Source organism: Rhinolophus hipposideros, assembly GCF_964194185.1.
Source record: "Rhinolophus hipposideros genome assembly, chromosome: 21".
NCBI classification, from domain to species: Eukaryota; Metazoa; Chordata; class Mammalia; order Chiroptera; family Rhinolophidae; genus Rhinolophus; species Rhinolophus hipposideros.
This window is the reverse complement of record NC_138067.1, coordinates 36,452,248-36,478,073: the sequence shown is the minus strand read 5'-3', so window position 1 is coordinate 36,478,073 and position 25,826 is coordinate 36,452,248. Positions and strand designations below refer to the sequence as shown.

Sequence of the window (25,826 nt, the reverse complement as noted above, 5' to 3'; positions counted from 1 at the left end):
CGTGGCCTTTCCTTGGTGCATACACAGGGAGAGATATCTCTCTGTCTTCTTATAAAGGTACTGTTCCCATCGAGTGTCCCACCCTCATGACCTAATCTAAACCTAATTACCTTCCTAAGGCCCCACCTCCAAATACCATCACACTGGGAATTAGGGTTTCAACATATGAACTCTGGGGGAATAGAAACACTCAGTCAATAATGGATTTTTATTCATTCAACTAACAAACCTTTCTTGAATATAATGGTATTAAGCAGAGATGGCTTCAAAATACTGTGTTCAGAATCCTAATGCTGAAGGATATGAAATCACAATTTGAATAAATACAAAAGCATACTATGTTTGGGGGCAGAATGACAATATCATCAATGGCAATTCTCCCAAAATAAATGTATTGTTTACACGTAATGCAATTCCAACTAGAATATTGAAGGGTTTTGCAATTTGAAAAAACTGTCTTTGTTTGTTGCAGAAATAAAATTAACTTAGATTAGGCAGGAAAACTGAAAAACAGAAAGAGGGACTTACTCCTATTATGCAGTATCAAGATACAATAAGACTAATGTTAAACTAATGTTACCAATTACTATGGCATTCGTATAGGAACAGGAAAAATAGATTAATGAAATGATACAGAAATAGGTCTTGTTATAAATGAAAATACAAAGTAGTTTCAATTGAATAAGGAAAAGATCATATGGATAAGTGATTACATAGCAAAGTTTCAGTTGAATAGGAAAAGGCAGTATCAGTAAAATATTGAAAACAGGCTTATCCCACTCACCCATGTCTGGAAAGATGACCTTAGATTTACCTTTCTACCAGTTTCCTTGAAGAAAATAATATTGTAAATCTCTCATTTGTAGCCTTTATATGGATGGGGAGAACTATGAATTGGCATATAGACAACGATAGCCTATGTGACTAAGGCATCATAAGTCTTGGGAAACCAAGGCAGTGGCTTCCCTGTGCTTAAGTGGATATCAGTCTTACAACTGAGTGTGCCCCATGTGATGGTGACATGCCATGCAGATGCATTGGTGAATTACTGTAAACCGTCCTGGATGAGAACGTTAATGTTTCCCAATGCTGAGGTGAACACAACCATTCTGACCTCTTCCCTGAGCAATGCTGAAGTCCTAGAAGCTGTGCTTGCTTGGACAGTTGCAGGACTGTCTGATGAACACATTGTGAAGATGTTTTTGTCAGGACAAAGCTGGTCATAAACCTAATGCAGGGTTAAAAGACTATTCTGTTTATTTGATTGCCAGTTCAAATCTGTGTTTGCTGCTGGTGTCAGAGCTCTATGACTAGTTACTGAGCAAATGAATTATTTTAATGAATGATGCTTGTGCAATAGAAACCCATAAGAAGAAAATGACAGTGAACATTTTATATGACATTAAAAATTAAATTTTATATGGATTAAATATTTACATATTGAAAACACTAATGAACAACTTGCAAGAAATCCTAAGAAATAATATATACAACCTAGAGATTAATCATCTTCCTAACTGACCCATAAGATTAGGAAAAAATGAATACATATTTGATTATATAGAAATTTAAAAATATTTTTATGGAAAAAGTCACTTTTATAACAAAAATTAGACAAATTTCTCATCTAATATATGAAGAGATCTTCAAAATTGACAAAAAGGTACACAATCCACAATCAAAATTTACAAAGAAGCAAATCTAAGAGTAGGTGAGGTTTATATTCATCAGACAAGCACAAATCTGAGTATAAGATAGTATAACACCATCTATTACAGGGCTAGAGGAAACTTGTCTTTTTAAAAATGACTGACAGCATCTATTGAACTTAAAAAGCAGTATATAGTCTTTGATATGATGTCTAACTTTCTCTTTCCTGTAATCTACCCCCAGCAATAAAAATACCTAAAATGTAAGGGCCAATTACAAGGGTGTTCACTGTAATGTGGTGGTGGCAATAACTACAAGTTGAATCAATAGGGGGATGGCTGAATAAATTTACAATGCACAATATCAGAGAATACTGAGGAGCGATTGCTCATCTTACTTTATCAGACCATTATAATTATTCTTGCTGCTGGGCCTTGGCACTGCCAATTATGGGTAAGAAAAAGCAGTCTTCCTAGTTTGGTCTGAATTAAGAGTTCCTTGTTGCTCTGGTAACTTCAAAGGTTCACAAGCACAAGGGCAGAACACTTAAGGAAAATGAGAGAATGTTTAATGAGGAATGGAAGGTAATAGAAAAGAATTTAGATTCACGTAGATATACATGTATGTTATTTGGGTACATTACCTCAGAAAATCAACCCTTGGCATTTATAATCTTATCTCAAGACTAACCTTCAAAAATGCTAATAACAAGCAGTGCAGTGTTATAGTTATATTAGCAATTTGACATTTTGAGTTTAAAAGAAATTGATGTATTTGAAATCAATCTAAGTTTTAAATGTTGCTTACTCACTTTCATCACTTCAAAAAGAGCACTAAAGGCTTTCTATATATCAAGTTATTGTGAAAAGGGATCAAGTAACCCTTTCAAAAATCCCCCCAAAAGATTTGCTTCAAATAAAATACTGTTTAAGTCTGAGATCTCCCTTTTCAGCATCCTTTGCCCCCAAGAAAACAAATAAGAGGAAGGGATTGATTTTGTCTGCAGAATAGAGAAAAAAATTAGTCTGAGGTTAAAATTGAAGCTGAAATGCAAGAGTGGATGTTTTACTCTGGCATATTAAAAAATTTAAGAGTAACATAACATGGCTTCCTCATTTTTAAAATGTCTAATTTCTAATGCCAATACTGGTTATATAGAGTATTAAAATTTCTAAGAAATGTTTCAGTAAAAACTAATTTTTTTCTCTATCACATCTATACATGTATTATTATGACCCTTAAATGTATGTCATTCAATCAATCTGTTGCAAAATCATGCTATAACTTCTAATAGAGAATACACACAGATTAGTGATGTGACGTGAGAATAAATTTAAATAATTGGATCTGTTAAGCTACCATCCCAATTTTAAAAATTATTTCATATTTTAAGACATGATTTTAGAAAGATTTTCTATAAAATATTAGCATCTGACTGGGAATGTGAATCCACTTTAACATGTACTTTATATACAGCTTCCCTACTCCTATCTCTATCTTTTCTCATTTTCACAAGTTTAAAAGAAATAGCACAAAAAATAAAATAAGCACATATATTACCACAACCCAGAATTAATTAACATTTTGTTATGTTTACCTGGAATCTTTATTACTTTTTAATAAGAGACATTTAGACACACAAACTGAAGTATCCTTTAACTACCATGCTTGATCCCATTTCCCTTTCTTTCTAGCAGCAACCGCTTTTGAGAACTGAGTGTGCATCCTTCCAATCCATTCTCCATAGTTTTACATAAAAATGTTCATCCATAACCAATGATTAATACTAGTGTTGGTTACCGGTGATTTATTTCAAATTCACACAGGTATTATAATATATTCATCATTTTCATTTTTCTTCAGTCTACATGATTTTTCAGATCTTTTCCTGTTAATATAGATTTAATTTGTCGTACTCAACTACTAGAGAATATTCTACTGTGTGACTACAACATATTTTATTCAACCATTTCACAAGACACACATTTGTTTCCAATATTTTGCTATATAATTCATGCTGCAATGAACATAAAGGTACATGACTCCCTGGGTAAATGTATCAGTTTCTTGGGTATATGTATATATACTCGAGTGAGTATCCTGGAGTCAATTTTAGAAATTCTTTCCTACTCCAAGGTTTTAAAAACATCCTCCTACAAAAATTCTTGTATCACCAAGTTTTGCTCTTTGCATTCTACTCTTCACTATAATTGGATTTCATAATAAATATTTTAACGTATGGTGACAGCAAATATCTAGAATTTTTCCATATGAAGAGTCAATTACCCTGAGACCGTTTTTGACTAATCCATGATTTCCCTACCAACTTGTGATACCACCTCTATCAACTGCCAATTCCTCATAAAGGCATCCGTATGTTTCTGGATACAATATTCTGCCACAATCTTTTTTTAATGACTTCATCAAGAGCAAATAATTGGTGATTATGCATATAGCAAAACATAACAAAAAAATGAAAATTTTCTATTTTAATTACGAATCTTTATACCTCTCATGTCTTTGTCTTAATGCATCAGGTTAAGACAAAGCATGTTGATTAGTGTCCAAGACTACATCCTTACTTCAATGAGAATACTTCTAAATGTACAGCATTAACAATGTTTGTTATGGGGATTCTGGGAGTAGAAGTTTTTATGACACTATGCTTTTTATTTAAAATCTCAGTACTTTAAGTTTTGAATTGTTGCTGAAAGCTTTTCTCCATTCATGTCAATTTACTGTAAAATGAATTTTCTGATATATTATTAAGTAGGAATTCTGTTGAAGGTTTTCCTGAATTCAAAGCATTCATAGAGTTTTAATGAGTATGAATTCTCTGATGTCTAATGTGATGTGACTTCTGGCTGAAAGCTTTCCCACAGTCACTACACTGATAAGGCTTTTCTCCAGTATGGATTCTCATATGTAGAGCAAGAGTTGAGAACTGAGAGAAGGCTTTTCCACATTCATTACATCCATAGGGCTTCTCACCTGTATGGCTTCTCATATGCACAGTAAGAGATGAGCTTTGACAGAAGGCTTTCCCACATATTTTACATTCATAAGGTTTATCACCTGTATGAATTCTCACATGTACAATAAGTGATGTGATTCGAGAGAAGGCTTTTCCACATTTATTACATTCATAGGGTTTCTCTCCTGTATGAATATTGTGATGTTTAATGAGGTATTGCTTCTGCCTAAAGATTGTTCCACATTCATTACATTTATAGGGTTTCTCTCCAATATGAATTTTCTCATGCTCAGTGAGATTTGATTTGCCACTGAAGGCTTTCCCACATTCCTTACATGTGTAGGGTTTCTCTCCTGTGTGACTTCTCTGGTGTCTAATGAGGCTTGACTTCTGAATGAAAGCTTTCCCACACCCTTTACACTCATAAGGTTTCTCTCCAGTATGTATTCTTTGATGGATAATGAGGTTTTCTTTCTGGCTAAAGGCTTTACCACACTCATTGCATTTAAAAGGTTTCTTTCCACTATGAATATTCTGGTGTTTGATGAGGTATTGTTTCTGGCTGAAGGTTCTTCCACATTGATTACATTCAAATGGTTTCTCTCCCGTATGAATTTTCTCATGCTCAGTGAGATAGGATTTGCCATTGAAAGCTTTCCCACATTCTTTACATGCATATGGTTTGTTTCCAGTGTGGTTTCTCTGGTGTTTAATAAGGCTTGGAATCTGAATAGAAGCTCTCCCACATTCATAAGGTTTCTCTTCCATATGATGTTTTTGATGAGAAAGGAACTTTTTCTTCTGGCTGAAGACTTTTCCACATTTACTACATTTGTATGGTTTATTTCCTGTATGACTTCTCAAATGTAGAGTGAGGGATGAGACTCGAGAGAATACTTTACCACATTCAGTACATTCATGTGATTTCTCTCCAGTATGCATTTTCTTATGCTCTATGAGGTTTTGCTTCAGGCTAAAGGTTTTTCCACATGCATAACATTCATAAGGTTCTTCTCGAGTATGAATTTGATCGTGCTGAAGGAGATCTGATTCAGTCTGAAGGCTTTCCAACATTCTTATCATGCAGATATTTTCTCCAACAAGACTTTAGTATCTCTTGACATGTGATACATATAAAAGCTTTTCCACACTCACTAAATTCACATGCCTTCTCTCAAATATCAATTCTCAGGTATCTAATGAAGTTGAATTCATAATGGAAATCTTTTTACATTGATTATCCTGAGATTAGATGATTACAAAACAGGATGAAATACATCATTCTCAATATATTCTTAATGGTTCTTTCTTAGCTTCTCTCATATTTAAGTACAAATTATTTTCCAAACTCTTTTAAATTGAGTCCCATACATACAAGTGTAGGTGTAGTCTTAAGAATCAATGTCTGTAATCAGGAAATATTTTTCTGTTTCCTAGGTTTTCTGAGTTTTTCCTTAGTTGTATTTTCATGGAGAAGGATGAGACTTAACTCATAAGTCTTTCAGGTTGTGTCTTTATCTATTTATAAATTTCCCAGGCCTCTTCTAAAAGGGAGTATAAAAAAAATCATCACTGAGTGTTAATAACTGTAAAATATTTAGTGCCTAGCAAGTAGTAAACATCCAATAAAGCAGCTATCGTCATCAACATCGCTAACACCTTTGAATTTTTGCACTATTATTAAGAAAAATTCAGAAATGTGTTATTATAAAATAGACTCTTTATTTCAAACCTACTCTTCCAGTATAAAAGAAAGCTCAGATATTACAAATGACATTCATGGGTGCATGTAGCTTGAACTGCTTTTAAATGTAAACTTGCACACTTCATAAATTAGTAAAATAAGAGAAAATATAAAGAACAGGTAACAGGATGAAAGGAGAAACACACAAAATCAGAAGAGCTTAAGATGAAGGGATAAAAAAATTAAATGAATAGGAGTATTAAACAGGATATGTGGTTAAATAAGATATAGCCATGCGTTACATGACGACACTTTGGTCAGCGATGGACCACATGTATGACAGTGTTCCCATATACATACATATATAACCTAGGTGTGTAGTAGTCTATACCATCTAGGTTTGTGTAAGTACTCTATGATGTCTGCACAAGCATGAGGTCGCCTGACACATTTCTCAGAATGTATCCCCATGATTACGAGCAGAAGACTGCATTTATTTCTACATCTTCCTTCTACTTCATTAAAATGACAGTAAGGGGTTGAAGGGGCGCACATACTTACTAAACCCAAAAGGCTAGGAGACATCAGTAGATGAAAAGTACTAGGAAATTTTGAATGGAAAGCAAATAAAGGACTGTAAATTAGCAACTCAGTGCCTTAAATAAAAAGCCAGCAGATGAGGATGACACCTAGAAGCAAGGTAATTTGTAACACTGTCAACAGAAAGGCTTAACTGGAAAGACTGGGTGAGAGTGGAAGGTTAGGCTTAAATAAAATGATTATAGAAAGAGCAGCTGATGCACCCAATTCTCCTGGTTGGAAGAAATAGAAATTTATTATCCAGACAAAGTGTAATGGAGAGTCTCCAAATTTAGTGATGATAGGCAAAGTAGATGAGAGTACCATTACTTAAGAAGGGAATGAGTAAAAGTTTGTATATGGAATAGGGTCCCAACCCATTTCTACTGCTGGACTCCAGAAAAACTGATGGCTGCCAGGTGTCAAATGACAGGTTCTTCTCTGAAAAAATGAGAAGACTGAGAACACCTATAGATACTGATATTTGGAGTCATATAAAGGAAGTATCTAGATATCTAACTGAATGCTGCACAGTGAAGCTCACTATTTTACAAGCCCCACCTATGCACACAGAGATTGCAATAATCTTTTCAGTCCTAATGTTAATATTAATGTAGAGCTAAAGATCACAAAAATTTGATTAAAGCCCTAACATGCAAAATAGATAAAAACAAACGAAAAGAATAAAGCAAGGAACAGAAGAACACACACATATAAATGATACAATACTATAATTAGAATCACAGAAAACTAAGAGATTATAGAGCAATGAAATATTAACAGAGTTAATTCTACAAAGAAGTGCTTTTGGAAATAAACAATATGATGCTGACCTTAAAAGTTCAATAGATTTGAAAAGAGAATTCTTCCAGGATAAAAAAGGAAGACTGGAAGGAAGAAGGGGAAAATGAATAAAGAACTAGAGTAATGATTGGAAAACTAGTATATTAGTGGAGGAATCCAAGAGGTTCAAAACCTACTAAAGGAGTTCCAGAGAAAGTATGAGGAAAAATAAATGCAGGAAATTTTATGAACCCCATCTTTCTTATTAGCATGTTGACATTTTAAATTGATTAAATAAAAAATAGGTAAAATAGTTATATAAAATGTGGGAATAAACACCAGTAAACACAGTTAAATGAGTGAAAGTGGTTACCTTTGTGGAATAGGAACTGTGGGTGAGGAAGGATGGAGCAAGCACAGCTATATTCCTATTTGACTTTTAAAAGCCCTCTACAGAGATGTCCTTGAAGACTTGGGCCTTTTAACTTGAACCAATCTAAAATTGTATAATAACTATAGACAGTGCTCTTTTTATCTAGTTACAATGGAGCTAAAAAGAAAAGTATACATGTATTTAATGAAACAAAGAAAATAAGCCAAAAAATAGCCATGTTTGCTTCCAAATTTGATATACTGCCTTAATTATTGATACTATCATTTCTGGATATAGAAGCTGTCATTGCCATCAATTTCAGTTTTCATTTATTGTTCTTCTTTCGTTATGCCTAATAAACTGGCACCCAAGCTCTTCTCTTGTACAGAGCCCTTTTCTTGGCCTCTCTCTCTTTTATAATTGTTTTCCAATCCACCAACTGGAAAAACTTCAACTTTATCCTGATCTATACCTCTCAAAATTTTGTCCTCCTTTTCTTATAAATCATTGTAAGAATTGACTCTGCTGTCACTCATAGCAATGCTATAATTTCCATAATTAGGGTGAAAAAAAACCTCAACCCTTACCTCATACCATAAGCAAAAATTCACACAAAGTGAATCATAGACCTCAAAATAAGTGTTAAAACTATTACAATAAACGAAAAACTGGTAAAGTTGACTTTATCAAAATTAAAAATTAATGCCCTTAAGAAAACAAAAAGGAAAGCCACAGACTGAGAGAAACTCAGAAAGGGCTTATATCCAAAATATACAGAACTCTTGAAATCAATAATAAAAAGATATGGAAATGTAATGGCTCTGTGCAATGCCAGAGGGATAGTGGATGGGGGGAGGGGGGTTCACACAGTGTGAGGGATACAAATTATAAACGTCTAAGTATTACTTTGTCTTGTACACCTGAAACTAAAACAAACAAACAAACAAACAAAAAACAAAAATAATAATAATAAAAAGATAAACAATCTAGTGTTTAAAATGGGCGAAAGACTAGACATTTCACAAAATAAGATGTGTGAATGGTCATTAAGCACATTAAATGAAGTTCATCTTAACTAGTAATCAGGAAAATGCATATTAAAATCCCAGTGAGATGTACTACACATCCACTAAAATGGCTAAAGTTAAAAGGCCTGCCAATCCAAGTGTGATAGCATGAAGCAACTGTAACTCTCATACATCGCTGGTGGGAATGAAAAATGGTACAGCCACTTTGGAAAAAAACTTGAGAATATTTTATAAAGTTAAATATACATTTACTGCTCTACCTAACAATCTCACTCTTAGGCATTTATTTAAAAAAAATACATGTATTCACACAAAAACTTGTATGTTAATGTTCATAAAGGCATTATTCACAACAGCCAAAAAATGAAAAAAACAAATGTCTATCATCTGGTGAATGGACAAATTATGTCCATACTATGTAATACTAATCAGCAATAAAAAAGAACAAAATATTAATATATCCAAAATGAGTTAATTTCAAAATGGAAAACTAAGTCAAAGAAATTAAATGCAAAAGATTATGTACTGTTGAATTACATTTATATGAAATTCTAGAAAAGGCAAAGCTATAATGACACACAAGGTGTGATAAAATACAGTGAATGTTTAAATTTAAAAAATTTATTACAGTAAAAGACACATTGCCATTTATTCCCCTCAAAATACTTCCTCTCACTTTAAACACACTTATCCCATTGTTCTTGTCACTTTCAGAAGCAGTTCTGGAAGTCCTCTTTCGTGTCTTTAGTCGCACTGTCATGGCTGCCCTGATGTCCTCAATCGATTCAAACTGTTTACCTTTCATGGTCATTTTGACTTTGTGGAAGAGCCAGTAGATGAACGGTGCCAGATCCAATGAATAAGGTGGATGAGGACACACCACAATGTTTTTATCTGACAGAAATTGCTGTATACCAGAAGCGATGTGTGACTTGGAGACTTTCTGTTGTGATCAACAAATACGGTGAATGCTGCTGCCAAGTGCCATCCAATGGAAAGGCAGGGATCTTCATTACAGGAAGCAGTGAACCGAACCTTAGTAACTGTGAAAAGTTTCAACTTGTTTGGTGCAGTCAGTCTGGTGTGAGCTATGGTTGAGAGAAGGTGTGTTTTAAAGTGTGCCACAAATCATTCCCCATCATGACAATGCTCCGTGTCACATGTCGCTTCTGGTAATATGGCAATTTCTGTCAAATAGAAGTGTTACAGTGTATCCTCATCCACCTTATTTACTCCTTATTTACTGGAGCTGGCACCCTGTGACTTCTGACTCTTCCCCAAAGTCAAAGTGATTCATTTCAGGACATCGAGGCAGCCATGACAATGTAACTAAAGACACTCATGGAAAAGGAATTCCAGAACTGCTTCAAAAAGTGGCAAGAATGATTGGATATGTGTGTTCAAAGCAAGGTGGCGTATTTTGAGCAGAATTAATGGCACTATGTCTTTTACTGTAATAAATTATTTTATTTAAACATTCACCATATTGTTTGATCACACCAAGTAAAGCAGATTAGTGTCACTAGGGATGGGGGAGGGGTGTGGCTCAAATGCAAAAGGGCACAAGGAACTGATGACAGAACTGTGCTCTATATTTTGATTTTCTTGTTGGTTATATGACTATACATTTGTCCCTCGGTATCTGAGGGGGATTAGTTCCAGGACACCTTCACCCCCACCCCTGTTGATATAAAAATCCATAGATGCTTAAGTCCTTTATATAAAATGGCATAGTATTTGCATATAACCTATGCACATCCTCCTGTATACTTTAAATCATCTCTAGATTACTTATACCTAACACAATGTAAATGCTATGTAAACAGTTGCTATACTGAATTGTTTAGGGAATAATGACAAGAAAAAAGTCTGTACGTGTTCCGTACAGATACAACCATCATAAGCCTAACTACAGGCATACCTTGATATATTGCAGGTTCAGTTCCAGACCACCACAATAAAGTGAATACCACAATAAAGTAAGTCACCTGACCTAGTGATGTAAAAGTTGTTTACGCTACATTAAAGTCTATTACTAGGTGCACAAAGGCATTATGTGTAAAGAAAATGTAAATACCTTAATTAAAAAACTTTATTGCTTAAAATGCAAACTATTAACTGAACCTGTTGGAAAAATGATGCTGATAGACTTGCTCAATGCAGGTTTGCCACAATCCTTCAATTTATAAAAAATGCAGTATCTACAAAGCACAAAAAGCAAAGCACAATAAAACGAGGTGTGTATGTACATAGTAAACATCAGTAACAATGTAACATTTTTTCCTGAATATTTTCGATTCCAGGTTGGTGAATCCTTGGATATGGAACCCAGATATGAAGGGCCAATATACAGATATGTACTGTATACAACTATCAAAATTTATCAAATAGTATACTTAAAGAGGGTGACTTGTTTTACGTAAATTTACCTCAACAAAGATGAAAAAGTAAATCTACAACAATCATCAGTTATTCAATAATCATCTTGTTTATGCTGAAGACTGTCAAGAAGGAAAAAATACTGGCCTTTCTGTCAATGAGCTTCAATGTGTGTCTTAGACATCAGAGTGAAAAATACAAATATAAAATAGTATACACTTAGGATCCAAGGTGCTTGTAAGCTACAACATAGAATGCAAGTACAGAGATTGGAAGGCTGGGAGTGATAGAAAAATTTTAATAAAAACAAAGCTCAAGGTTAAATAATGGATGGATCACTGCACAATCAAAGGCACAGATGCAAAGAATTTCACATATATGCAGGGGAAGGTAAGAAGGGTGCAACAGATCCTGTTTAAAGCTGGAATAATAATTACAATCACCAATGGTGTGGTGAGAAGAGGAAGACTGAAAATATACTCATGTTTAAAATATACATTACCACTAGTGGAGAGTAAATAGATATTGTCTAAAGAAATGAAGGATTAAGACTAAGAAAGTTATGACTGTAAAGGCAACTATGAGAATGGAAAAAACAAACTTTCCAAATTTTCAAAAGGAAGGACATATATACACAAAACGAAGAAATTAAGATCTCATAGTAAAAGATAAAAAAAGATGAGGTAAAATTTAAAACATTTTATATATAATATTATATATATAATATAATTTTATGTATAATATTAAATAAGAGAACCAATTTCCGCTAATAAATGCAAAAATAAACATAAAAATAATTAAAAGAAAAGGACTATGATGGGTTCATATAGAAAATTCTAAGATCTCAACCCAGACATCCTGAATCAGAAAACCTGATGGTAGGGCCCAACAAACTTTAACAAGCCTTCCAGGTGATTTTGAGGCATGCTAAAGTTTAACTTACATAGCAAAATCCACCTAAGCTATATACATATATATACATACAGATATGTATATATATGTATATATATATATATATAAAACAATATGTATCAGAAATGCTGAAAATAAATAATAAAAGGAAAATAAAGAAAATAATCATAAATACATAAACTATAGAAAACCAAAATACAAAAACACATTATAACTAAAAGACTACTTCTCTCAACCTAGGAGATCGAATCCAAAAGATATGTGAATATATAAAAAAATAGGAAAATAAAAATATATACTAATTTATAACATAGAGGTAATCAGTTTATTCTGTATCTTGAAAATATAGTAAACCATCCTCTTAAATGTTCAAAGAACATTCTCAAAATCAGCCCATAATGGTCCTATACACAACCTCAAATATTCCATAAAGTAGAAAATAGACCAAAAAAACTGACAAAACAAACAAACAAACAAAAAACAAACAAACCACCATAAATGGGAAAACAAAAATTTTTTCATTTGTAAATTTGAAAAAAAGTAAAATTTACTGATTTGAGCAAACTCTTTGGTCAAAGAGAAAATTAAAATAAATTGCAGAACATTTAGAAATGTTAGTCAGAAAACAATGTATATCAGAACCCATAGAACACATTTGAAAAAAATGCTTGTAGAAGTATTAGCATAAGTGTTTCATTATTTTTAAAAGAAATCATAAAGAAAGCATTGAAGCTAAGGAATTACAATAAGGCAAAGAAAAACAGAAAAAATAGTGCAAATAAAATTAATATATTACAAAAAAAAATAGAAGCAATAAATTCACAAGTTGATTCTTAGGGAAAAAACTAAAAAGGAATAAAAGCAAAATCATAATGAAAATTGACTATTTTGAAATAGCCATAAACAGAAAATAAGAATTGTAGAGACTATTTTGCTTAATCTTACACAAATTTGAAAAACTAGCAAAAACAACCTATAAAAACTGAAACCAAAATAGAAAAACTAATATAGGAAAAAAATAGAGACAATTGTTAAGGTGTCTCATCAGCCCAAAGCCCACAGCACAGATGGCTTAGCACGTGAACTTTATTACATTCTTAACAAATTATAGTAATACTATTTATTTAAAAATTTCCAATTAATTATTGAATTCATTAAATTTGTAAAAAGCATGATACACAAGACTAGGACTTAAGCTACTATACTCTTAATAAGCCAAAAGAAAACATAAAATTACATCTCCTTGGTAATTAAAGGCTCTCATATTTTTATAAGGATTACATCATATCCTTTACAAATACTTATCAGAACTGAATTTTTTCATACTGTAAAATGGCAGCCTTGAACTAAACTAGGGAACATCAGCTGAATACCAGACAAAAAGTTCCTTTCAACAGAATTTATCTTGTAGCTTAAAAATATTTTAAAAATATTAATCAAAATGCTCTAATGTCAAGAAAACTTTTGTGGTATAATCCCTGAGTTAAGTTGCAACAGAGATCCTACAGCCTACAAAGTCTAAAATATTTACTATCTGACTCTTTACACAAAGTTTACTGACCACTGACCTAGAGTGGTGATTGCTGCCCCCTCCACCTGGTTGGAACTAGGATGTATTGTTGCTCCAGCTCCAACCACAACTAAATGATAAAGGACAACTTGGAAGAAATCTGGATCCTTAAAGGACCACAAAAACCAAAGTTATGCAAATCTTGACTACTCACCACATAATTGTTATGTGAACAAGAAATCAATTCCTACATTCCTTGAACCGGTACATTCTGGGGTTTATTATAGTCATTTAGCTTTACTATGATTGATATACTTTTTAGTCCTCATTGCTTTACATATTATATACTTGTAAATGCTTACTCAACTAAGGTGTTGTAGCATGAAAGTAGTCACAGACAAAAAAATGAATGACCAAGAAGATGAATGAATGTGGCCATGTTTCAATAACTCTACGAAAAAGACATAGTAGGGTGTAGTTTGCCAATCCCTGCTCCAACGGGTCACCATTCACACAGAATAAAATTAAGAGTTTGCTTGACATTTGAGCATTTTGATTTATAATATGAAAATATTTCATCACCAGCCTGGACCTCTCTTCTCAATAACTGATTCACATATTCAACTGGCCACTCAAAATCTCCACTTGGATGTCTAATGGGAATCTAATTTACCCTGTCCCAAACCAAACTGTTGCTCTCCCAAACCAACTCCTCCCAAATGTGTCCCCATCTTTTTAAATAGCAACCTTGTTCTCCCAGGTGCTCAAGCTTTGACACTTCCTCTCAGATCACATACTCATTCTACCTTTACATTCTTGTTGGCTTTATCTTCAAAATATGCCCAGAATTGGGCCATTTCTTACAATCCTCATTGGGACCCCCAAAGCCTATGCTACTTCATGTCTTTCTTGGAATATTTAATAGGCTTTTCACTGTTCTTCCTACTTTTGCTTTGCCTCTGTACAATTCCTCACAACCCAGTAGCTACAGTCTTCTTGTCACAGTCAAATTATGGCATTGTTTTACCTGAAAGCCTCCTTGTATACTCATAAAAACATTCAGAAGCACTGTTATTAGCGTCTGCTTCTGGAAAACAGAGATGGAGAACTGAGAACCAGGAATGAGGAGACATTCCCATTGTTTTAGTTTTCTACCAAGCATATGTATTAAATTTTTTAAAAAATATATTATTTATTTTTAAACGTAACATGGAGATGAACTAGTAGGAAGTCAGCACTAATTCCAAAGCCTGTAGTATTTTTTAAAAGCAGGAGGTAAAAAGATATTGAACTATGATAGCTGGAGGTAAGAAGACAATAGGAAATAAGAGGGTCAAATTCAACTCTGAGGTAATGGAAAGATGGAGAAATGATAAAAGAGTTAAATTTTAAAGAAAAAAACCTTTATGCTAGTTTTTAAAAGATAACAGATCTACAATCCTTGGCAAAGAGGATTGAATGCTTAAGGAAAAGAGTCTAGGCATATAAGGAGAAGTGAAAAATAGAGAATGTTAGTGAAAGGGAGAACAAACACAAAAATTTAGTTTGTAAAAATCATAAATATAAGACTGCAAATGAGTTAGAGAGGCTGGCATCCAGAATAGAGGTTAGAGGGACAACCAGTCCTCCAGTATCTGAGAAAAGAAGAACACTGACCAGGAAGAGTATCTGAAAATGTGATCTAAAGATAACATTTGCTGGGGTATCTCAAGAATTCCCAGCAATTGTCACTCCAAAAGACAATTTCAGAGGTTGCACACTCACTGAATAACTGTAATGAGCCTTTATCCCATTCATATCTGCTAGGTCCTTAATTACTCACCTGGAGAGCACCTTCCTTACGTTTCTTCCTCAATCATCGATTGATCTTCTTTTTTGAACCAGCAGCTTTAAACTTCTAAATAGTGACACAGGACTTGGAAGTTACTGTTGAGGGTCAAAGCAGCATCCCAGAATTCAGCCTGAGCCCTTAGGGCTGTCAGGGGTTTTAACCTATAAGGACAATACAGCTCCTGGGGATGCACAAGGAAGCTGGCCTATGGGGAAAGAAAAACACAAAATAATGACCCTGTGGCTTAGAAGATAAAGCACACGCATACTGCATATTAGCACATGGAAAAAAGAGTATCTGTACTTTGCATCTCAGGCAAAACCCATCACGCAATTTAAAGGCTGCACACATTTCAGAAATGGGAAGGAGAAGGTAACTTATTTTCAGAATTTAGGTTATACAGAGAAACTACAAGACTGAGACGGCACAGTTCTCCAGAATCAGAATCCACACAGGTACTTTTGAGCAGGTGTCACTTGTAGCCTTGCTCCTGTTTGAACAATCACAGTTTTGAATGTAATTTTCTCCCATAACAACACTTTCCTCTCACATGTGAAGTCACCAACCTTGAGTGATACTGATAAAATTTAAAGGAAGTTATCCTGGTACTATTTGTGGCTTAGAGTACCCCAAATTTTTAGAAGCCTAATATTTTATGTAGGTTATGCAACTCTAGAAGAAATGAAATGTGTCCTATAATTACATGGTCATTCATTGATTTAACAAGCATATATATTTACCATTTGTTAAGTGTAATGAAGAGACCATGGTCTCCAATTTTTAATAGGGTGAGAGATAAGAGGGTCAAACTTACTCAGAAGTTCTTCCATTACTCAGATGTAAGAGGTTTAGAATCTGGCTGGGCAGTGCTATGAATTGATGACTGGGTAATACACAAGGAGTAATGGATGGAGGCAAACTGTAGGAGGAAGGCAGTGTCAGCATGACATTTTGGACATAGAGTTTGAAGTTCCCGTGCAAACTCCAGGTGAAGCTGTCCATTAGGCAGTTGGATATGTGGATGAGGAGATCAGGACAAGCCACAAATAGGAAAGGACGTTTGCGATTTATTTTTTTGTCATCTAACGCTACAGTGGAATGCTGTTGCTCATAGAGTTCTGGGAGGTGAAAAAAGATGATAGAAGCCATAAACTTAGTAATACTAATAGCTGAAGGACAAACAGAAACATAAGTCACTAATGGAATTGGGGGTAATTATTCCTTGGTTTTGACTGGAACCATAAAAATGAGAGTAGTATCAAAGAAGTCAAGAAAACATTCAAGAATGAGGCATTGATAAACAACTGAAAAGCAATGGGGCAGACACAGAAATGGAATTACTCCACCCCAAATAACAATGGAAATGTACAAAACAGGCAAGCAAAAAACATGATTCTTACCCCTGCCTTGTCTCCCTCCCCTGACAACTGTTCTCATTTTTTTGTATAAACCTCAAAAGTTTCTTCATGGAACCACAAATATACATTCTTATCTCCACTAAAAAAAAAAAAAGAAATGTATATTACACCAAACACTGTGCACCTTGCTTTCTTCACGTAACCAAATACCTTGCAGGCTTTTTAAATCTATCTAAAATATATATATATATATATATATATATATATATATATATATATATATATATATATATATATATATATATATATATATTTCCATTTGCTAAAGTCTTCTTTTGGGTCCTTCATTAACATTTAAAAACAATCCATATAGGTTTTATACATTTCTTGTTTACCCTTAGGTGTTTTATCTGACTTGTTGTTATTGTAAATAAAGTACCATCTTCTCTATAACGATTACTGCTTTTTTTGTATATGTCAAAGGTATTCTTTTTGTGTATGAAGTTTGTACCGTGGCACTTTATTTTTTCATTTTATTGAAAAATATGTTCTGTGATAAAATTCGGGAAGAAAATGTCTTTGTAGATAGAAGAACATTTGTTTCACTACATTTACAAAGGACATTTGGTCTGGGAAAAACCTGATCCAATTAAGAGTCAGATTGCCATGCTCATTTATGTACTAGACAGTTTTAAATTAGTTTTTGATCTCTGCACCAAAGACAAGACAACTTGCTTCCCAATTCTGTGCTGTCTGTACCAGCGGAAATTACCTCTTAAGCTATTCCTTAGTACAGGGCTTCTCAATACAGACTCACTAAAGTTTCTCCAAAGAATTAATAAATGTCAATACCTACGGGGAGTCTGGATACCCAATAAAAAGTTTTCGGGAATCTTTCCTCTTTAAAAAAAAAAAAATGCTGATTTTGTTTCTACACCACAATGAGTCTGCTGTTTTGGTAAAACTCACTTTAAAAATTACTTATCGCTTAATTGCTTAACCGTTTTCCTTTCCTGTCTTGCAGAAAAACGGATGCTCCAGAAAGACGCATTCTTATAACCATGATTTTAGAAATGAGAAAAGTGAGGTTTAGAAGTTACCACCCCACAAAGCTCACAATGCCATCCATCCCCACAAACCTGGAACCACGGTTCTTCACACAGGTTACGAAAAACACCTCTCAGATCCCGTTACATCCTCGGTCACCCACCCGCGAGACTGTCCATTTCCTCCAGTAACCGTGCCCCTTCCACATCAGCTTTGAACACTGCGCGTCACAAGAGGCGATTCCACCCCTTCGTTCTCCCCAGCCTCGTCGCAGACTCGGCGAATCTGCCCCTACAACCTCCCTAACTGGATACTGAGCCCAGAAACCCAAGCCCCACAGACAAATCCGCGCTTGGCGAAGCCGAAACCAAACTCACCAGCAAACAAAGACGACTATGGCGAGCCAGAAAGTCTGCGCCTGCGCACTCCTCGGGCTGGTCCCTTGGGCTCTGTCAAGCCCGGGCTCAATAACGGATGAAATCAGTTTATGTCGGCCAGTCTTCCACCTTTCTGATTGTGGACTACATTTCCCAGATGTTTCAGTGGCTGGGATCAGCTTTTCGCGCTTTCCTTCCTCCGCCAGAGCTTGCGGGACTGTCTCCCGGGTGGCGGAAGGGGTTTAAATAGGCCGACTCTCAGAACTCAGCACTGTGTTAACTCTACCTCTGGGAAAGGGCAGTGATGTGCCTTGGCTTATAATAAGCTCAGTTCAAGCACGCCGGCCTGACTCCAAGTAGAGCCAGGCTACGCCAGGAGCGCCAGAAGACTCCAGGACGCGGTTCTGTGCTCTCTTTGGCCAGGATCAAGCCCAGACCCATCTAGTTTATCGCCAGTGCTGCACTGAACTACATTTCCCAGAGGGCGCCGCGTCTGCCACTCCTCCACCCCCGGAGGCGGCGGGTCTGAACAGAGCTGTGCTGGACCCGGGTGCTGGTCCCTGTGTGGCTCCGCCGGGCCACTGATGCGATCCGGGGTAGTCCGAAGGTGAAAAGTCCAGAGCTGGGGCGAGAACGGTGACTGAGTATTAAGTCTGTTCGGGAGGACCGGGCTGAGGAGGGGTGGTTGTACAATTGTATGTGACTGTGTCCCAGTGCTGCGTGTGTGATTGTCTATGTGATACTATGTGTGCAGACGTGATTAGCTTTATGCAGGGGTGGCTGTGAGTCCCCCTATGATTGTTAATGTTTGGCTTTGTGTAACACCGTGTGTGTGGGTTACCTGTGACTTTGTCCCTGTGGTGTGTGTATGATTGTGCCGGTGTATTCCTCTTTGTGTGCAGTTTTAGGGAGCTTTGTGACTCTTCTGTGACTGAGGCCTTATGGGGATTGTGACTCTGCAGCACTGTGTGGGGAGGGGAGGGAGAGTGTTGTGACTAGAGGGTGTTACTTTGTGTCTAGTGATGTGCGTGTGACTGTGCAGCAGTGTTATGTGTGAATTTGGGGAGACTGTGACTGTCCATTTGTGTCAGTGTGTGTCACATAGTCATATGTGGGAGCAGAGGATGGCTCTACCCCTGGACTGTAAAGACCTTGACTTCTCCTGTGACACTGAAATTGAGATGGAAGCCCCAGTCTCTTCTGATACTAGCTCTTCCCTGGTGGGGGAGGGGAAACCCCCCCAGCAAGATGACCTTGTCATCTGGGCCCCAAGGAAGGTTTGTTGTTTTCCTCACCATCGCTGTCCTTCTCCTAGTGAGCTCTCCAGTGGAGGAGGAAATAATGGTTGTGACATCTGAAAGTCATGTTTAAGGTGCCTTGGTATTTTCTCTTTGTTTTCAAAGAGAAACAAAGGGCATGATTTTTTTTCTTTTTCTTTGCAAACTCCTAACGAAGACCAATTAAGTACCTAGAACTTACTGTTTCTCTTTGGAAATACCTTCTTTGCACTCCCTAATTTTTTCTTATTAATATGGCAAATGATTCAAGTTATCTTGTGTGCTGATCATTTTGGTTTACATATATACACAAATATAAACATGTAGATACTTATATACACACGTGCGTATACATATTTTACATTTTCATTTAAGCGCTATAACTTCCCACATAATTGAAAGATCTTTAAGATTATTTTTAATATTAGATACTGTTGTTTTGTCACGTGACTAATCCAATATCTATCCTCATTCTTTTTGTAAAAATTCTGGTTTTGTTTAAACGAGCTCTGTGCCCAGCTTAAATAAAGAAAAGCAAACACTACATGTTCTAGCTTCCTGTATAGATGTAAACAAAAGTTGTTAGATTGGGCTTCTCAGTTCTTTAAAGGTATGGGAATGGGGGCAGGGCATGCTCAATGGGCATGTATTCTTTAGGCCCTCTTCCTTTCCCCTTCCTGCTTGGAATGGGGATATGGTGCTACATGTGGAACAATCATCTTATAGCCAGGAAGGAAGGGTATGAGAATTTACAATGTTACATTATATGAAAAGACATGATTTTAAGTTGTATATGTTGTGTTGACCGTTAAAAATAAAAATTCTGTTTCTGGAGGTTTCTCCTGTTTTTATTTATGACATGTTTCTTTGTTTCCTCATCCTGGCTGCCTCTGTTTGCTTCTGTGTGTTAGGTAGATCTATGTGTCTCAGTCTTTGTTGGGTGGACTTGTGAAGTATGCGTCCTGTGTGGTTTAATAGCACAATCTCCCTGATTGTGCATGTGTTCCAGGAGTGTCCCTTGTGTGTATTGTGTGTGTCCTCCTGTTATAGTTGAGCCTAGATTGCTTTTGGCACATCAGTGGGTGGGACTGACTCCCAGGCTGACTGACTGTGAGGATTGGCTATGCCCACAGGGTATGAGCTGTGTGTGGGTTGACCCTTCTGAGTGGGGTTCTCCCCTGTGGGTTCTTGTGCCTGTTGAGTCCACCCTTTGGGTGTGCCATTTGTGGGGCTAAGCAGGTAGTGCTCTGAAGCCAGCCTCTGGGTGTATTGTTTCTTTGGAGGGTGCCCGTGCCTATTTTGGCCTTGCCTAGACCAGCCCGAGGTGACATGGTAGGAGATACACAGCTATATGTGGTTGGTTGCTACCTGTGCTGGACCTGGAGGCATGTGGAGATGGCCTCACTGTGAAGCGAGGCTGGCTGCCACCAGTATTGGGTCTGGGGCAGCTTAGCAAAAGGCCCAGGGTCCCCTCTGCCTGTTGCCACCTGCTGGCTGCCCATAAGGCTCAGCCATTGAAAGAACCTCCTTAGGTGCATGGGCTTGGCTGGTTGACCTGGTGTTGAGAGTGTCTTCGGCAATGTAGCTGTAGGTGGGCAGGGCAGGGTTGCAGGGAGTTTTCTGGTGTGGGTGGTAGTTTTTACAAAGTTAATGCAGTTTTGGTTCTTGTGTTGGTGCCAGGCTGGTGACCACTTCACAAAAACGCCTTGAGAACAACACAGCCAGCCACCGCTTGCCTCAGGCCTGCAGGTCTCCGAGAGCAGCCCAAGACAGGCTTTGGTGTAGAGTGTGGCTCACCACCCAAAGTTCCCTGGGCCATCATGGACCTGTCAGCTGCTGTAACAGCCTTCAGAAGCTCATGGGGCAGAGCCAGCCACGCAGTAGCTGACAGTGCCCCTGGCAATGCAGTACTAGCTGCACGGGGGTGGGGATCCAGGTTGTCACCATGGTCGTGCCCATGCACGGATTTTACCAGACCAAATGCAGTCTCAGATTTGGCCCTTTGGGGGAGGGTGCAATATAGAAAAGATGGCACCCTCCTGTAGACTACATGTGAGGCAGGCTCCACACAGGGGCAATGACTGATTCCTCCAGCCCTCGCTCTGAAGGCACACAACTCAGTCTTTCCTTGTACATCTCTGGTGTCTCTCAAGTTGCTGTCCCTCCACCAGAGACCGGATGAGTGTTTGCAAGTAAGTGAGTGTGTGTGCAGTCCCTTTAAGAGGGCATTTGGAATTCCAGCTGCCTTCTGTCTCACCAGGATGGACAGTCCTCACTGATTTTCACTGCCAGATGTTGTGGGAACTTCTCTTCCCAGTACAGCACCCCTGGGCTGGGGAGTCCAGTGTGGAGCTGGGACCCTTCCCTCTTTTGGGGGTACCTCCGCCAAGGAGGTGTCCTTCCCGGTGTTTGGAGGGTTCCTGTGCCTATTTCTGTGGGTTTGGGGTCAGCCTGTTTTGCATCTCCACTCCTCCTACAAGGCTTGATGTGGCCTCTTCCTTAGAACCTTAGTTATAGGGGTTCTGTTTAGCTAATCTTCAGATGATTCTTGAGGTTGATTCTTCTATAATTTATTTGTAATTTTGGTGTGATCCTGGGAGGCAGTAGGCATAGTGTTTACTTAATCTGCCTTCTTCCCATCATTATTTCTTCAAATAGGTTCCCAATCCCTTGCTTTCTCTCTTCTTCTTCTGGTACCCCTATGATGCAAATGTTATGCTTGATATCCCAAAGGTCTCTTAAACTATCCTCATGTTTTTGGACTTTTTTTTTCTCCTATTTCGATTGGGTGTTTTCTGCTACCCTCTTCCAAATTACTGATTTGATCCTCTGCTTCATCTTGTCTGCTGGTGATTCCTGCTAGTGCATACTTCATTTTACTGTATTCTTCACTTCTGAGTAGTTCTTTTTTATGGTTTCTATGTCCTTTTTTATGCTTGCTATGTCCTTGTTGAAGTTCCACGAAGTTCTTGAGCATCCTTATAACCATTGTTTTGAACTCTGTATCTGGTAGGTTGCTTGCCCCTATTTCATTTAATTCTTTTTCTGGAGTTTTCTCCTGTTCTTTCATTTGGGACACATTTCCTTGTTTCCTCATTTTGGCTTCTTCTCTGTTTTGGTTTTGTATGTATTATGTAGGTCTGCTGTGTCTCCTAGTCTTGGCTACATGTCCTTATGTAGTAGGTGCTTTGTGGGGTCCTAGCACAGTCTCCCTGGTCACCTATTCTGGGTGTTCCAGGAGTGTCCCTTTTGTGGGTTATGTGTGCTCTCCTGTTATAGTCGAGCCTTGATTGCTATTGGCATATCGGTGGGTGGGATTGACCCTCAGGCTGATTGGCTCTGGGGTTTGGCCACATCCACAGCTTACAGGCTGCTGTGCAGTGGCCTTACTCCACTGAGTGGGATTTGCCCCTGTGGGCTTTGGTGCCTGTTGAGACATCCTTTGGATATTCTACTTATGGGGCTAATTAGATGGTGCTCTGTTGTGGTCTGAAGCCAACCTCTATGTATGTTGGTTCTAGGGCCTCTTGGGAGGGGCTCTGGTGCAGGCCCAGATCACCCATGTCTTGTGGCCAGCCAGGGACTACCTCATAGGAGTTATAAAGCAGTCCCCAGTTGTTTGCTGCCTGTGCTACAGTTGGAGGTGTATGGGAGAGGCCACGCTGTGAACCAAGGACAGCTCCCACCAGTACTGGGGCTGGTGGGAGCAAAAAGCCAGGACACCCTGAGTCCTGCTTCCACCTGCTGGCTCCCTTAATGTTCAGCCAGTGATAAAGCCTCATGCAGTGTGCGAGTTGGGTGAGGCAGGGTCTTAGGGAGTCACTGGAATGGGAAGAGTTGTGGTCACCAAGTTAATGTAGATTCTGGTTTGGTGCCAGTGCTGATCCTGTAGCTACTCAGCAAAAGTCTCAGAGCACACCAAGGCCATTCACCACCTACCTGGGACCCGCCGACTCCAACAGATGTCCAAGAAAGAGTGCAATGTGGGTGGGGCTGGCTGCTCATCAAGAAAGTGCCTACAGCATTGGGGGATTTGGTTGGGGCAGGGTCCCAGCGGAGCTCACCAGATTCAGATTTGGCTATGTGAAGGAGGACCCCACACAGGGAAGTGGTGCCCACCTACCAGCCATGCAGGACTCCACCCAGGGAAAATGGTGACTGTCCTCCAGCCCTTGTCCTGGAGCCACACCTTAGTCGTATACTTCCTACATCCCCCAAGTCACCATCTCACTGCCAGGGCACAGGGTGAGTGCCTTCAAGTGAGTGAGTGTGCACAGGCCCTTTAAGAGGACACCTGGGTTTCCCGCAGCCTTCTGTCCCTCCTGGATGGTCGGAATCTCCACTGTTTTTCACAGCCAGATGTTGTGGGGGCTCTTCTTTCTGGAAGTAGTACTCCATACTGGGGAGTCTGGTGTGGGACTTGGGTCCCTTGCTCCTCCGGGGAAAACCTCTGAGGCCAAGATAGCCCTCCTGATTCTCAACCACTACAGGGAGGTTTGTGGCCAGCCAATTTTGCACCTCTGCCCCTCCTACCAGTCTCGATGTGGCTTCTTCTTTATATCCTTAGTTATATCTTTATATCCTTAGTTATATCCTTAGTTATATATATCCTTAGTTATATATGTTCAGACAGACTTCAGATGGTTCTCCATGTTGATTGTTCTATAATTTAGTTGTAGTTTTAATGTATTTATGGAAGGAAGCATGCACAGTGTTTATCTACTTTGCCATCTTGAATCTCTCTACCCACCTGCTTTTTGTGTGTGTGCGTGCTTGGGATGAGTTGAACTTCCTGGATCTGTAGATTTATAGTTTTCATCAAATTTGGAATTTTTTGGCCATTATTCCTTCAAATATTTTTTTCTGTCCCCACCCATTCTTTTCCTTTCTCCCAGTGATCCCAATTAGACATAATTAGGCTGTCTGAAGTTGTCCCATAGGTATCTGATACACTACTATATTCTTAGTTTTTCTGTTTCAATTTGTATCAATTTTTTGCTAGGTCTTCAAGTTTACTAATGTTTTCTTTTTGTAATGTATAATTTACTAATCCCATCTACTGAATTTTTAAATCTCAGACATTGTCATTTTTATTTCTAGAAGTTTGTTTGGGTCTTTTTAATATCTTCCACATCTATACTTGACATGGTCAATCTCGCTTCCTTGTTGGACATAATGGAATATAGTTATGACTGGTGTACTGTCAGTATCTATTACCAAATACAAAATCTAGTAAATCATATATAAAGTCTATTTTTGTCATTTCTGGATATGTTTCTATTGTTTTTTCTCATTATAGTCATGTATTCCCACTTCTTTACATGTCTGGTAAATTTTATTTATTACCAGACATTGTGAATGTTACCTTCTGTGTGCTTGGTACTTTTGCATTTCTATAAATATTCTCCAGCTCTGTTCTGGAATATACTTACGTTATCTAGAAATGGTGTGATCCTTTCAAAATTTGCTTTAAGCTTGGTAGGTGGGGCCAGGTGTGCCAGGTGCTAACTGGCCTTTTTCACTGAGGCAATAACTTTTTCAGTAGTCTAACCAGTGTCCTGTAAACTCTACCCTGGCTGATGGGGGCACAAACTAGTTCTGGCACTTCTGGGAAGTCCAAAGATTACCTGTGTTCTTTCTTAAGCATTTCTTTTGCTGGCCTCACGTGATCTCGTTGTCCCCATGCACTGATTAGAATTTGGCTCAGTACTCTGCCCTGTAAACTCTAGCCATCATGGCCTTCCTGGACTGTCAGCTCCATCTTGTCAACTTAGGGAGATCATGAGGCTCCCTCTTTGTGCTTAGATGTGGAAATGCCCTGTAGGCAGTAAACTGGGTCAAGTGTATGGGTCACATTTGTTTACATTTTGTTAGGCATTACTGTTTTGTTGTCTAATGGCCAGTGTCTGAAAACTGTCATTCCTTATATTTTACCTAGTGTTTTTAAAACTTTAGGCAGGAAGATAAATCCAGTCTCTATTACTTCCTATTGGCTGAAAACTTTTTTTTTTTTAAATTCTACTCTTACAGAAGAATTGCAAGAAGAGTATACCATTTCCACACA

At 37.6% G+C, this 25,826-nt stretch overlaps 1 protein-coding gene across 2 annotated transcripts; it reads right to left on the bottom strand.

The window, feature by feature from the left end:
• Positions 1–1,402: 1,402 nt before the first annotated feature.
• ZNF260 (zinc finger protein 260) lies at positions 1,403–18,950 on the bottom strand. 2 transcript variants are annotated; one of them, XM_081033173.1, is made up of 4 exons: positions 18,486–18,928; positions 17,104–17,200; positions 15,695–15,908; positions 1,403–6,168 (listed from the first exon to the last, which is right to left on the bottom strand). In XM_081033173.1, exon 4 carries the CDS (start codon positions 5,705–5,707, stop codon positions 4,469–4,471), a length of 1,239 nt encoding a protein of 412 aa, XP_080889299.1. In that variant the 5' UTR covers positions 5,708–6,168; positions 15,695–15,908; positions 17,104–17,200; positions 18,486–18,928; the 3' UTR covers positions 1,403–4,468. The 2 variants fall into 2 exon arrangements, with proteins under 2 accessions (XP_080889299.1, XP_080889298.1); XM_081033172.1 differs by lacking the exon at positions 17,104–17,200 and having other exon boundaries at positions 18,486–18,950.
• Positions 18,951–25,826: the final 6,876 nt, after the last annotated feature.

Coding starts and splice junctions, on each gene's coding strand:
- ZNF260 (XM_081033172.1), bottom strand. CDS start 5,707: ATGATAAGAATGTTGGAAAGCCTTCAGACTGAATCAGATCTCCTTCAG.